The 12327-nt window shown below is 32.9% G+C and overlaps 1 protein-coding gene across 4 annotated transcripts; it reads left to right on the top strand.

The window, feature by feature from the left end:
* Positions 1-4581: 4581 nt before the first annotated feature.
* LOC133671058 (methionine aminopeptidase 2B) lies at positions 4582-9375 on the top strand. 4 transcript variants are annotated; one of them, XM_062091680.1, is made up of 12 exons: positions 4582-4765; positions 4893-5076; positions 5502-5538; positions 5631-5738; positions 6159-6258; positions 6340-6485; positions 6580-6671; positions 6809-6903; positions 7416-7512; positions 8381-8524; positions 8637-8854; positions 9047-9375. In XM_062091680.1, exons 2-12 carry the CDS (start codon positions 4905-4907, stop codon positions 9155-9157), a joined length of 1320 nt encoding a protein of 439 aa, XP_061947664.1. In that variant the 5' UTR covers positions 4582-4765; positions 4893-4904; the 3' UTR covers positions 9158-9375. The 4 variants fall into 4 exon arrangements, with proteins under 4 accessions (XP_061947664.1, XP_061947665.1, XP_061947663.1 ...); XM_062091681.1 differs by having other exon boundaries at positions 4887-5076; positions 5634-5738; XM_062091679.1 differs by having other exon boundaries at positions 4887-5076.
* The last annotated feature ends 2952 nt before the right edge of the window (positions 9376-12327 follow it).

Below are 12327 nucleotides of genomic sequence, written 5' to 3'. Positions count from 1 at the left end.
TTCTACGGGTCAAAAGCAAGTGGGGGTAGAGATTTACAAATTTTAAGGTTAAGACAAACAATAAAATGTCCTGCAATACCTTTTTTTTTCCCCATCCAATTCACCCATATGCTAACCCTATATACAAGTATACCAGAATATTTATCCGTGCTTCATTGGGGGTCAGGTTATTATTTTCTAAATTTTTTAAAAAAATTAAGTATGAAGTTTTTTTTTTTTAAGTATGAAGTTTTTTTTAAAGTATTATTAAATTTAATTAAACAGTTCGATTTTGAAACCTATCAACTTGACTCCTTGCCTACTCGAGTTTCAAATTAAATCGTGTGGGAGCTGATTCAAAATGAATTATTTAATTTAATGATTGCCAGACCTAAGCGTCATGGTCTTGTATACCCAAATACCTTGGGTCCGGCGTGGTTGTCAAACCCGAGTAATGTGGGTCTGATATAGTTATCAGATCCAAGCGTCGTGGTTCTGAATGAGTTAGACATGTTTGTCAGGCGTAAGTCCTTTGGGTCTGACAACCACGCCAAACACAAGGTACTTGGATCTGGCAAACATATCTAACCCATGTCAAATCCATGTTTCTTGTATATGACAAACATGCCAGACACAACTTACTTGGGTATTGTAAATATGACTAACCCACGTTTACTTTGAACTTGGTTGGCCTAAGTAAATGGACCCTGATAAGAAATTGTAATTGAAGGACAAAATTGAAAAATAATGAGGATTGAAATTGACAAACAACAAACAAAGAGAATAATTGTGCACTTTAGTTGTCAAGAGAGAGAAAAGAAAGAAAAAAACCTAAGCAATCAATCACCAACAACAATCCAACCATTATTTATCTACACGCGTCATACCATGTTAAAGAATGCATGGTTGCACATCTAATTAGATGGTGGATAGCCAGATTTTTCCACCGGAAAATGTCAAACGCACCTCCTTAATAGAACGGGTGTCGCTCACTTGCTAAGGCGTGTGCAACACGCGCCAACAACTTTTAAATAAAAAAATAAAAAAGAAACGTAAAAAAAAATACTAAAATGCTCTCATAGTCCTCTTAATTACACAAAATGCCCATGTAAAAATACTTCCAAAGACAAATCTTTTTTTTTGTCTTTTATGGGTCTTAAAGCGTTATTTTACTGTACATGAAAATTACAAAAACTTGAAATACCCTTGTCCAATAACTCATCATTTTTTGATCTTAGGGTCAATGAAATATTTTTATTGTTACTAATATTGTGAAAAAAACAAGAAAATCTTTGATCAACAATTCTAAATTTTATTGACTTTAGAGATAAAGGAGTATTTTTACTGTGTTAAAAAATTGAAAAGGACGCAAACACCCCAAACAATCTTCAAATGACCACTGAGTCAAATGAAAAGATTGAAATACTCTTAAACTAAAGGCTTACATTTAAGTCACTAAAGGGTAAAATGATCGTCTTCGAATGACCACTAAGCCAAACGAAAAGGCTTAAATACCCCTATGAAGGTAAAAATTTCAGTTACTAAAGGGTAAAATGGTAATTTTACTATCGTAATCTACGGTAATCTATATCTAGAGCTACAATGAAATTCACATGCCATTTAACTTTCCTTTTAATTTGGTAAATGCTACAACACCCGTAGTTGGTTAATTTGAGACTCAATGAATTTATTTTTTAGCGAAGGCTAGCTCTAAACAAAGTTAGTTTAGAGTTGAATGAATATGACTTGATTAATTTGATGAGTTAATTCATAACTTAATTGATCCAATAAAAATTAATTAATATTTTTCTTTAGAAAATAATATTTTTTTAACTTTTTTTAATATAAAAATATTCATGTTAACCTAACTTAAGTTCAGCATTAAATGGAATAACTTTGTACATTCTATTAGTTTCATGAGAAATAACAAATAATAGAAAAAACATATTTTGATGTAGATATACTACCAAAGATGTTATATTATTAATAATCAAAGAAGATTACTTGATGGAATTCTATTAATTATTAATTTCAAAAGAAAATAGATTTAAGAGGTAAAAGATATTGATTGATTTTGTTTGAACAATATTTTTAAAAAATGATTTTACCATGATGAATTGGTAACTATTACAAAAAAATTAATTAACAAAAAAAAATGGTAATTCAAACACAAATCAAGGATATGATTACAGTCAAATTATATAGAAAAACTATAACCTTCATATGATGGAAAAGATAAAAAGATCTATCATCAACCTCCAAAATTCATGGTGAGTCTTCATCTATTTTTACCTTGAATTGTCTTTATATAATTTTAATTCATAATTTAGATCATAGTTAGAAAAGATTAACATTTAAGAAATACATAATTGATTTTAATAGAAGTTTAAGGATGAAAATATAACTCTCAACAAAATAAAATAACAAGTTAAATCCTAAACAAATCATTTCAGTTTTGTTTGAGATTTCTGTTCAATAATATTTTTTTTAAATTAGCTTTAAATTATTTATTATTATTATTAAATTGTTTGATATAAAAAATAATTTTTTAAAAATATTATCCTTAAATATTTTTTTAAAAAATAACATTAAAAAAAAAAAATTTAATACACTCCAAACAAACCTTTAGAAAGCTACTAGCTTTGATACCCGTGCGATGCTACAGACGTTTTAAATAAAATGTGGTTCTAATTATTATAATAAATAGTGATAAGATAATTAGAAATATTATACAGCAAAAATATGATATTCATAAAGTTATTGGTAAATTATAAAAGTTATTATAAAAGTTAAGTAAAGAGAGTTAAATTCAAGTAAAACAAAAGTGCTTACATCTAAATATTTTATGTTTTTTAACATCCAATCAGCTTGCGATGTTGGATAAAAAAGCATTGATTATTTGAATGCTAGTTTTTTTCCTATAGCAAAAGATAAATATAACTGTAAGCTATAAATATTTCCTATCACAATAAACATCAAATATTTTTGAAGATAAATAAGAAATGAGAAATAAAGATGTAATTGTTGCTGAATATATGAGTTCATAAAAAAAAAGGGAATTAGAAAGTGAGAATGATATAGCTGATTGTGATTGAATTAATTTTTGTTAAACAAAGAGATGGTAGAGCAATACAGAGAACTAAATGATATTGTAGATGCAAACCTTTTCAGGTGATGAAATGGAGAGGCGTTGCTTTTTTGGAATTGCTGGTGTAGAACCAACATCATCTCACATCAAATTTAAACAACAGAGCTGGCATGCTAAGATGTTATAAGAAATGTTAAGAGTTTATAAGAAAAAGTGCAGGAATGCAGGATTAAAATTGGTAAAATACAACTTTGAAAAATAAGTTTACATGGAGAGGCATGAAATAGGAACAAAACAAAAATATCTTACAGCATGTTCGCGCTATATATATAAAAAACACTTCGGATTAACCTAACCTTTGTCTCTTTTTTTTTTTCCTGGAAAAAACTTAAAACAACTTTGTTTTGGTAAAAAAAAGTTTTTCATCTGTCGGACGTGGTCATGAGTCAATAGTCACCATGCTAACATACAAGCCAGGCCAGACTGAGTCTCGTAACCATGGTTAATTATCTACATATTTTCTATGATTCCTGAGACTTTAAGTTCACGGGTCAATACTGCAAAATCTAGCAGCATATAAGCGTAGCTGGATGCTTACATACTGATTTTGAAACTTTGCATTTTATTTTTTTTGTAAAGTAAAAGAACTCGACATAAGTGAAAAACAAACCTGGCAGTGTAGATTATTTGCAGACTAAACCAAAATAGCTCAAGCAAAATCCAATGTTGTCTAAGGTGCAATGAAAAAAAGACAGCCTTGCAAAACATATGAAGAGTCAATTAAAACCAGGAAGAAGAAGAAAAAAAATAACTTTAAAAACATCGGATGAAAAGAAAACCAAAGAGCAATGAAATAAGCATGCAATTTTGATCACCAATAACTAATGAACAACTCATGCGCATAAAAAAAACAACATTAAAAAGAACAGATGAAAAGAAAGACAAAAAGCAATGACATAACTTGGGAATTCTGATCACCAGGAATCAAACAAAAAGCTGCTAGAAACCGAGTATTCTCTTGAGTGCAATGGAAGAAGCAAACCCTTCAAAGCAATTGGAAAAAGGCCAAACATCCCGTGAGTTAAAATAAAATAAAATAAAATAAAATTAAGAAACCACAAAAATCACAATAATTAAAAGAAAAAGAATGAACACACATCAATTAGAGAAGTTGCTGGAAAAACAAAACTAGAGCTAAAGGCAATGAAAAGTGTAAGAAAAAGAAAAAAAAAACAATGGTAAATTGTCAAAGCATTTACCATTATGATTTTACCTTTGCAAGTAAAATTCTTTCGTAGATGAGAAAAAAAACTCAATTATAAAAAACAAAGAAAAAACAGTGTAAATTTTCAAAGTATTAAATACATAAATATTATGATGTCGCTTTTGTAAGTGAAATATTTTCCTAGCAATAGCTATCTACAGTTTTTTTAACAATATAATAATAACTAACAAAGAAAATTGTTCGATAGGAAATTGCTTTACCCGCACGTTAACCAACAAAGAAAATTGTTTTTAGAGTTCTTTTAATAAAACCGCGCTCGTTGTCAACTACAATCCAAAATAGCTTCCAGTTTAAGCTGCTCAAGCTCAAGCTCTTCTTGTCTTCTCAGCTCTGCCTCTCTGCATATAATCATCGATCACTTATTTTATCTCAAAAATATTAAGACATAGCTCGATCTCACATTCACCTTTCAGGTAAACAAAAAATCAGGCTCTTGGTTATTTTTTTGTTTCCTAAATTATTCAACTTTTTTGGGTTTAAATTGAATGATTTTGAGGGTCAAAAAATATGTGAATCGTTTGTTTTTTTTTTGAGTTAAAGGGGTCTTTAACAATGGCAAGTGAGGACTTGAAATCCCAAGTCCCGGTTGAAGAAAATGGGACTAAAGAAGAAGAGAAAAATGGGAATTTAGAGGCTTCGGTCAGCAAGGAAAACGGTGAATCTTCTGATGTTTTTTCAGTAATACAAGAAGAAGAAGGAGAAGAAGAGGAAGGAGAGACCAAAGGTGATTGTTTATTGTTGTTGGATTATGCTTAAAGTTTCTTAATCTATCGTTTTTGAACTGTTTTGTAGGGTAGGGAAAGGGTTTATCTCTAGGCGTAAGTTTCGAAAGAACTGAAAGAGTGAAGACACGATCTTTTTCTTGAAATCTTGAAAATACAATTTATCAGCAGAGCTAGGCATATATAGAGTTTGTCATTCTTCTATATGCTTGTTAATTTAGCTTTGAGAAGACAGACACTGATCACATTATCAATGTTGGGGAATCCTGTCATATGAGAATCAATTCATTGTTCTATACCGGCGTTTTCTGAGATATAAGTAAACACTAGATGTTGTTTTTTTCTCAATTGAGATGATTTGATGATTTCATTTGGTAATGGTGCTGACATATGATATTGTGTGCATTTGGTAACTGTTTTCTTGCAGAAGCTACAAAGAAAAAGAAGAAGAAAAACAAAAGCAAGTGAGGACATATAGACATCTTTGATTCCCTGTCCCTTTGAACATTTGCTTTCAGTAGCCCATGATCTTATTTTTTTCCCTTGTAATATGCAGGAGAAAAAAGGAATTGGCAAAGCAGACTGATCCACCCACTATTCCTGTCGTGGATCTTTTCCCTTCTGGGGAGTTTCCTGAAGGTGAAATCCAGCAATACAAAGACGAGTGAGTATATGTTATTATTATTCTTATTCTTTTTCCAATCTCTTGATTTCAATGATTACACTTGTGAGTATCTGTGGACTATTGGATTCACTGCCTGCCAAGATTATATTGCTGGTTTTTTTTTTTTTTCTGAGCTTGACTAGTAGTGCAACATTATAGGCTCAAATACACCTGAAGTTTAGCCAAAATCTGTAGCAGTCATATACCAAAAAACAATGCATACTTCATACTTTGATTTGTTAAATGCAGAGTGATATATGTTTTTTTATGTTTCTGATTTATAATTTTGAGACATGAAAAGTTAAATTGTTTATCAAATGTGTTTGTCTATCCCACAAGCATCTTGTTTTTTTTTTCTAACTTGACCTGTTCTGATTATTTCTTATCTTTTTTCCTGTCCGTGGGAACTTGATCTTTTAGTAATTTGTGGAGGGCTACATCCGAAGAGAAAAGAGCATTGGAACGTCTTGAACACCCAATGTACAATTCAGTTCGCCAGGCAGCCGAAGTTCATCGCCAGGTTGCTAATAGATCTTATGTGTAGCTTTATTCCTGCTGTGTTTGGTGTCATCTTCTTGTAATTCTGTCTACTTGTTTTTAGGTTCGGAAGTATATGAAAAGCATTTTGAAGCCTGGAATGTTAATGACTGATCTCTGCGAGACCTTGGAGAACACTGTTCGTAAGCTAATATCAGAGAATGGTCTGCAAGCTGGCATTGCATTTCCTACTGGATGCTCTCTGAACTGGTAAATGCCAACTTTATACCCTGGATTTTGTGATTCAGAGTCCTTTTTTTCTTTACATGGTTATATTTTTATTTGATTTCTTTTCCATTGTTAGTGTTGCTGCTCATTGGACCCCAAATACAGGGGATAAGACTGTGCTTCAGTACGATGATGTGATGAAATTGGATTTTGGGACCCATATAGATGGTAAAAACTTTATTGTACAACCTTTTTTATGGTTTAATTCATATGTTTTCTCAGAACTAAGTTGTTGGTTCAATGTGCTACCAGTGTCTTTCCCACCTAGAGCCTTTATAATTAATGTGTGATTATTAAATTTGTAGGACGTATTGTGGACTGTGCATTTACAGTGGCATTCAACCCTATGTTTGATCCACTACTTGAAGCTTCACGCGAGGCAACCAACACGGGTATCAAGGTGCTGACCTTTGATCCCTGAAAATTAGTTTTGATCTTGTCATTACCGTGTAATGCACCCAAGTTATGTTCATCTCATTCTTAATGTTGACCATTTAGTTTTTCTTCAGTGAGATTCAGGTCTTACATTAAAAAAAGGCAAGTTTTGTGCTCTATTGCTTCCCCATTAAAAATTCACACCAAAGTATCTTTCTTGCTTTCCCTATTCACCTGCTTACTCCCTTCAAAAGTGTGGTGTTTGTATCCTGCCTGACTTTGTTCTTTTCACCACCTGTATTTCCATTGCTAGAAGAGTATAGAATCTTGCAAGGGGTTTCTTTTAGGAAGGGGAGGATTTTACTGAGTTAAGTCAGGATAGGGGTGCATCATTGGAGAAGGGGCTCTAAGCAAGCTTTTTCTCCTTGAGAGGATTAAGGACTTCATTTAGTTTCTTTTAATTGTTTTCAAAACCTTAACCACTCTAGAAGACTTTGTAACTTGTGCTTAAGAATTGATTTTTATTTAATTTTTTAGGAATCAGGGATTGATGTGCGTCTATGTGATGTTGGTGCTGCCATCCAAGAGGTCATGGAATCATACGAGGTTGAAATTAATGGAAAGGTGTTTCAAGGTATGATGTTTATTTGATGCCGTTATTTCAGTTGTTATTTGGTACACTGTAATTGTGAGTGTATTTGATTATCTTTTGTATCATCACTCCACATAATGCAAAAGTACAACCAAAGATAATTTTGTTAGTACCTGTTTGGTATTGTGGTTGAGTAATTGAGTTTGTGAAAAGCAGGTTGAGTAAGAAATAGATATGTAGATGTTTGGTAACCCTTTCAAAACCATGGTTTTGAAAACTCAATAAACTTAAAACCTTGGTTTTGATAAAGCTGAAATTTGATGCTTTTTGAATACCATGGTCTTAGATGCTAACCATGGTTTTGAAAACTCAATCCCAGACAGCCTTGGGCAAGTAAAGTTTCAAAAGTTGCTGCATTATTCAAGAGTTTGATAGAACTGTTAACAACGAATTTGCTGATTGACAATTTTATGAACAATTCCATATAATCTTTAAAGATTGTAACTTTGTTGGGAATGAATGAGTAGCTTGGAAGCTAGTCTTGTGAAAGTTTTGTTCTTATTTTCCCGTCTAGAGCTCCTGGGTGTATGAGGGGGTCCTCAGCTGCTCCAGTTCTAAATTGTGCTGGTCCATTTTACTCGTAATTGATTTATCATTATTTGACTGTTCAAGCTTGATTCAATGCAAATATTGTGTTTCAATAATAACTTTGTATAGGGTTGAAAGATAAGGAACAACTGGTGATCTTGCATATTCTGAATCAGTGAAAATGATTATACTTTTGGTGATTCGATGTTTTTCTTAATGGATAATGAATTCACACTCGATATCATGCATGTTCGTGGATTTATTATAAAATCACCTGTGAATACATATTTGCGTGTGCACTGACTTCAAATGTCACCGGCAGTTAAGAGCATCCGTAACTTGAATGGGCACAGCATTGGCCCCTACCAGATTCATGCTGGAAAATCTGTTCCCATTGTTAAAGGAGGGGAACAGACAAAAATGGAAGAGGGTGAATTTTTTGCAATTGAAACATTTGCATCTACAGGTAATAGTTGTTTCATATGGCAGGGAATCGATGTATTTTTTTTTTAAAGGGATGACACTTGGAGAACATTGTGATCTAGGGTGTAACAAGTCCTTTTCTGCTGTGCCTGTAGGGAAAGGATATGTAAGAGAAGATCTAGAGTGCAGCCATTACACGAAAGATTTTGATGTTGGCCATATCCCATTGAGGTTGCCAAGAGCAAAGCAACTGCTAGCAACAATCAATAAGAACTTCTCCACATTAGCCTTTTGTAGAAGGTATTTAGATCGCTTGGGAGAGACTAAATATTTAATGGCACTCAAGAATCTGTGTGATTCTGGCATTGTTCAGGTATTTCTCAATTTTTAGCCTCCCCCCCCCCCCACAAAAAAAAAAAAAAAAAAACAAAAAGAAAGAAAAGAAAAAAGCATATTTTATGCCAGCTGATATGGTTGAAGTAATATGTTTATGGCCAAGTAATCATCTTCCAACTCACCCAGGATCCCCAATCCTCTAACTCTTCCTCCTTTCTCACTTTGGCAGCCTTTACCTCCTCTGTGTGATGTTAAGGGCAGTTATGTATCTCAATTCGAGCATACCATCTTGCTACGGCCAACCTGCAAAGAGGTCATATCGAGGGGCGATGACTACTAGCATGGATTGATGACCCCTGTGACTGTATACTAGTAAAAGATTCAGTTGAAGGCGTAGTTTATTTATCTTCATTGTCTGTTTTGTTACTGCCTGGTTTAGCAGACAAACAGCTTTGTAATGGCAAAAAAGAATTGGAATATCAATCACAGTTGTGATTTTAACATGGAAATGTTGGCCGCTAGGACACGCATAATGGAGACATCAACTTGACTTGGAAATTTCCATCTGAAGAAAGTCGAAAGACCATTTCTGTAAATTACTATTATATATATATATATATATATGTTTTTTTTTCAGATTAAATTTGGATTGGATTTGATAATATCCATACACAATCCATTAGGTAAGGTAACTATTTATAAAAAAAATATTTGTTTGAGTTAATATTCATCCTATTTAGATTAAATTGCCATTCATAATATTGAGGTGAAAAAAAACATTGTTTTGTTTTTCACCATTTTTTCAATAAAATTTTCACTATTTTTAAACAATATTTTGATTTTCTGAAAATTTGAAGAAAGAAGAAGGCGAACATAATTTTTTATTCAAATATAACATTTCTCAATCTAAATTTATACGAGTTGGAAAAAAAACATTTGTTTTTTTTTCATTTTTTATATTTTTTATATGATTCTCAGTATTTTTTTAATTTTTTTAAAATAACTAAAATGAAAAAATAATATAATATTCTTCTTTTATACAAGAATATTTATATCAACATAAAAACGTTAAAACATTGCTATAATAGATTATAGTTCTTTTTCTATAAAAAATTCCTATAATTTTAACACATTTTTTTAATGAAAATTTCTTTACAAATAAACATTTTTTTTTTAATTTTTAAATCAGACCAACTGAGAATGATGATAAAAAATAATCTTTATGTTACTCTACATACGGCAAACTTTCTCTAAGTTTAATGACATGGAAGGCACCTGATAAAGTGTTCTAGCACTGATTGATTAGAGAAATGGAAAGAGAGGTGTGGCACTTTCTGGGCAACATTTTTTTTTGTCTTTGGACTCTCTTAAGTGTGTCATATTTGTCAGCAACTCTTGTTTCTGCATCAGTCTGTCTATCTTCCTCTCTCGCTGTCTAAAAACCCTCTTGAATTTGCTTTGAAAGATAAAACCCTATTCTTTACAATCAATCACAAACACAAGAGTTACAATTTAAGTAGCTGGAAGATAATCTGACAGATAACAGCTTACAGCAATCCATAAATCCTAATCATGCAAGGTTTAGCATGTCCCTTGTTAGCTTTACCTGTGATGAGCATGTGATGTTATGTTACGCTTCTTGTTCGATCTTCTGAATTACCTGAATTCTAAACTGAAAAACTTCAAAATATGGCCTGGAAGTATGGAGATCAATCAGCATGTCCATATGCATCCATTTTGCATTTTTTTTAAAGAAAGCATTTCCTATAGTTTGTTTGAGCTGATATTGTATGTCTTAGCTTGTGGAAATGTACCTCCTGCTTCAAAAATGTTTGATTACTATATGGAGAGAGAAGAAATGAAGATGATGGAGACAGAGAGAACATGTCCCTCGTATTATTTTATGTCTCTATCTCTATCTTTTCAATTAAATACATTTTTGTACCTTTTATATCTATCATAGAACACTAATCAAATGCAAAGTAAGTTTAAGATGATTTATGAGTTTCTGTTTTAAGGATCGAGTTGTGTGGATTAGGCATGCCTACTGAATTCAATTCCATGAGCTTTGTTCCGAGTTTCATCTAGTTGCAAGCAAGCAGGAGATTAGTTAGACCAAAAGCATTGATTTTTATGCTCTATTGTCAACATTTGAAATTCAATCGATGAGTTGTTATGTTAGTTTATGACTTCACTACAGTGAAAAATTTCTGTTTGTATGCCTTTTCTTTTGTAAAGAGTGTTTCTTTACTTAGACTTAATCATGGATGGCAATCCGTTTGTTGGACAGAGTAAAATCAAATGGAAACATCTTTAGCACCCACTCATCCAGTCCAATGAAACTACTGCTTATTGCCAGTTCTTTTCCTCTAGTTTGTGTAGCCATTAATGCGCTGGGTGAGACCATTGTTTTGAGCTCAATTAACAGGAAATTAAAGAACGAAGAAACTCTCAAGCTGACAGAAACCCTCTCCACATCTTACATCTGTCTTTAAGAGGTGGTTTTTTTTGGCTTCAATCCTTTTCCTTTCATTGAAGGGATCATATTGCCTTGTCAACTAAACTTACAGTGAAGCATGTGCTAAATTGCACGAGATTTATAGTGTTAACTGGGGGTAGCTTGTGTTTGATCAGGAACATGGTTCCCAAGATCACCCAAGCCTCTTTGTCGTCTCCTTCTCATCCTTGTATGAAGAAAGCTCGATGGATTTATGATGTCTTGAGTTTCAGAGGCGAAGACACGCAAGACCATTTATATGCTGCTTTGCATCAAAGAGGCTTTGTTGTCTTTAGGGATGACCTAGAACTTGATGGCGGAAAAGCCATTTCGCTAGAACTCTCGAAAGAAATAGAAGAATCAAGGCTGACGATTATCATTTTCTCTAAAGGATTTTCTTCTTCAATTTGGTGCTTAGATGAAGTTGTAAGGATTCTCGAGTGCATGTGGATCCATCTGAGGTTAGGAAACAGACAAGGAAATCTCAAGAAGCATTTGATAAACATGAAGATGCTTCCAGGAACAACAGAGAAAAGGTGCATAAATGGAGGGCTGTATTGTTTGATACCGCCAGTGTCACTGGACTTGATCTGAAAGACCAGTGAGTATTGATCCTCATATTTGAATGGACAATTTCATTTTTCCATTGAACGCAGGGTCCATTTTTATTTACACTCGAGCTCAGCCTCGAGGAATGGGGGCCTGCAGAATGTGTGGATGAGCCTGATGCAAGTGGAACTGCAATAAGACAGGGAGCATCTTTCGTAGATGACCCTATTACCTTCATTTCTAGGACAAGGGTCTGTTCGCATGAGTTTTCCATCCAACTCTTTCTCAGGTTTATGCTCTGTGACGAATTAGATTCAAGGAACTGCAATATAGAGGAAGAATCAATTTCCAGCGATCTCGGTTGCCTATCTTCATTAAGACTATTAAATCCGAGTGGCAACAACTTTCCTACACTACATGCAAGTTTCCGAGCTTGAACGTCTCTATATGGACAATCGCAAGAG

This window comes from Populus nigra, chromosome 13 (genome assembly GCF_951802175.1).
Source record: "Populus nigra chromosome 13, ddPopNigr1.1, whole genome shotgun sequence".
In the NCBI taxonomy this organism is placed as follows: domain Eukaryota; kingdom Viridiplantae; phylum Streptophyta; class Magnoliopsida; order Malpighiales; family Salicaceae; genus Populus; species Populus nigra.
Note: the sequence above shows the minus strand (reverse complement) of the source record. Positions and strands in the feature narration are given on the sequence as shown.

Excerpts from the sequence above, each read along its gene's own strand:
- LOC133671058 (XM_062091680.1), top strand. The coding sequence starts at position 4,905 with ATGGCAAGTGAGGACTTGAAATCCCAAGTCCCGGTTGAAGAAAATGGG. Across the intron at positions 8,525-8,636 it reads TGAAACATTTGCATCTACAG|GGAAAGGATATGTAAGAGAA; the intron begins GTAATAGTTGTT and ends CTGTGCCTGTAG. Across the intron at positions 8,855-9,046 it reads GTGATTCTGGCATTGTTCAG|CCTTTACCTCCTCTGTGTGA; the intron begins GTATTTCTCAAT and ends TCACTTTGGCAG.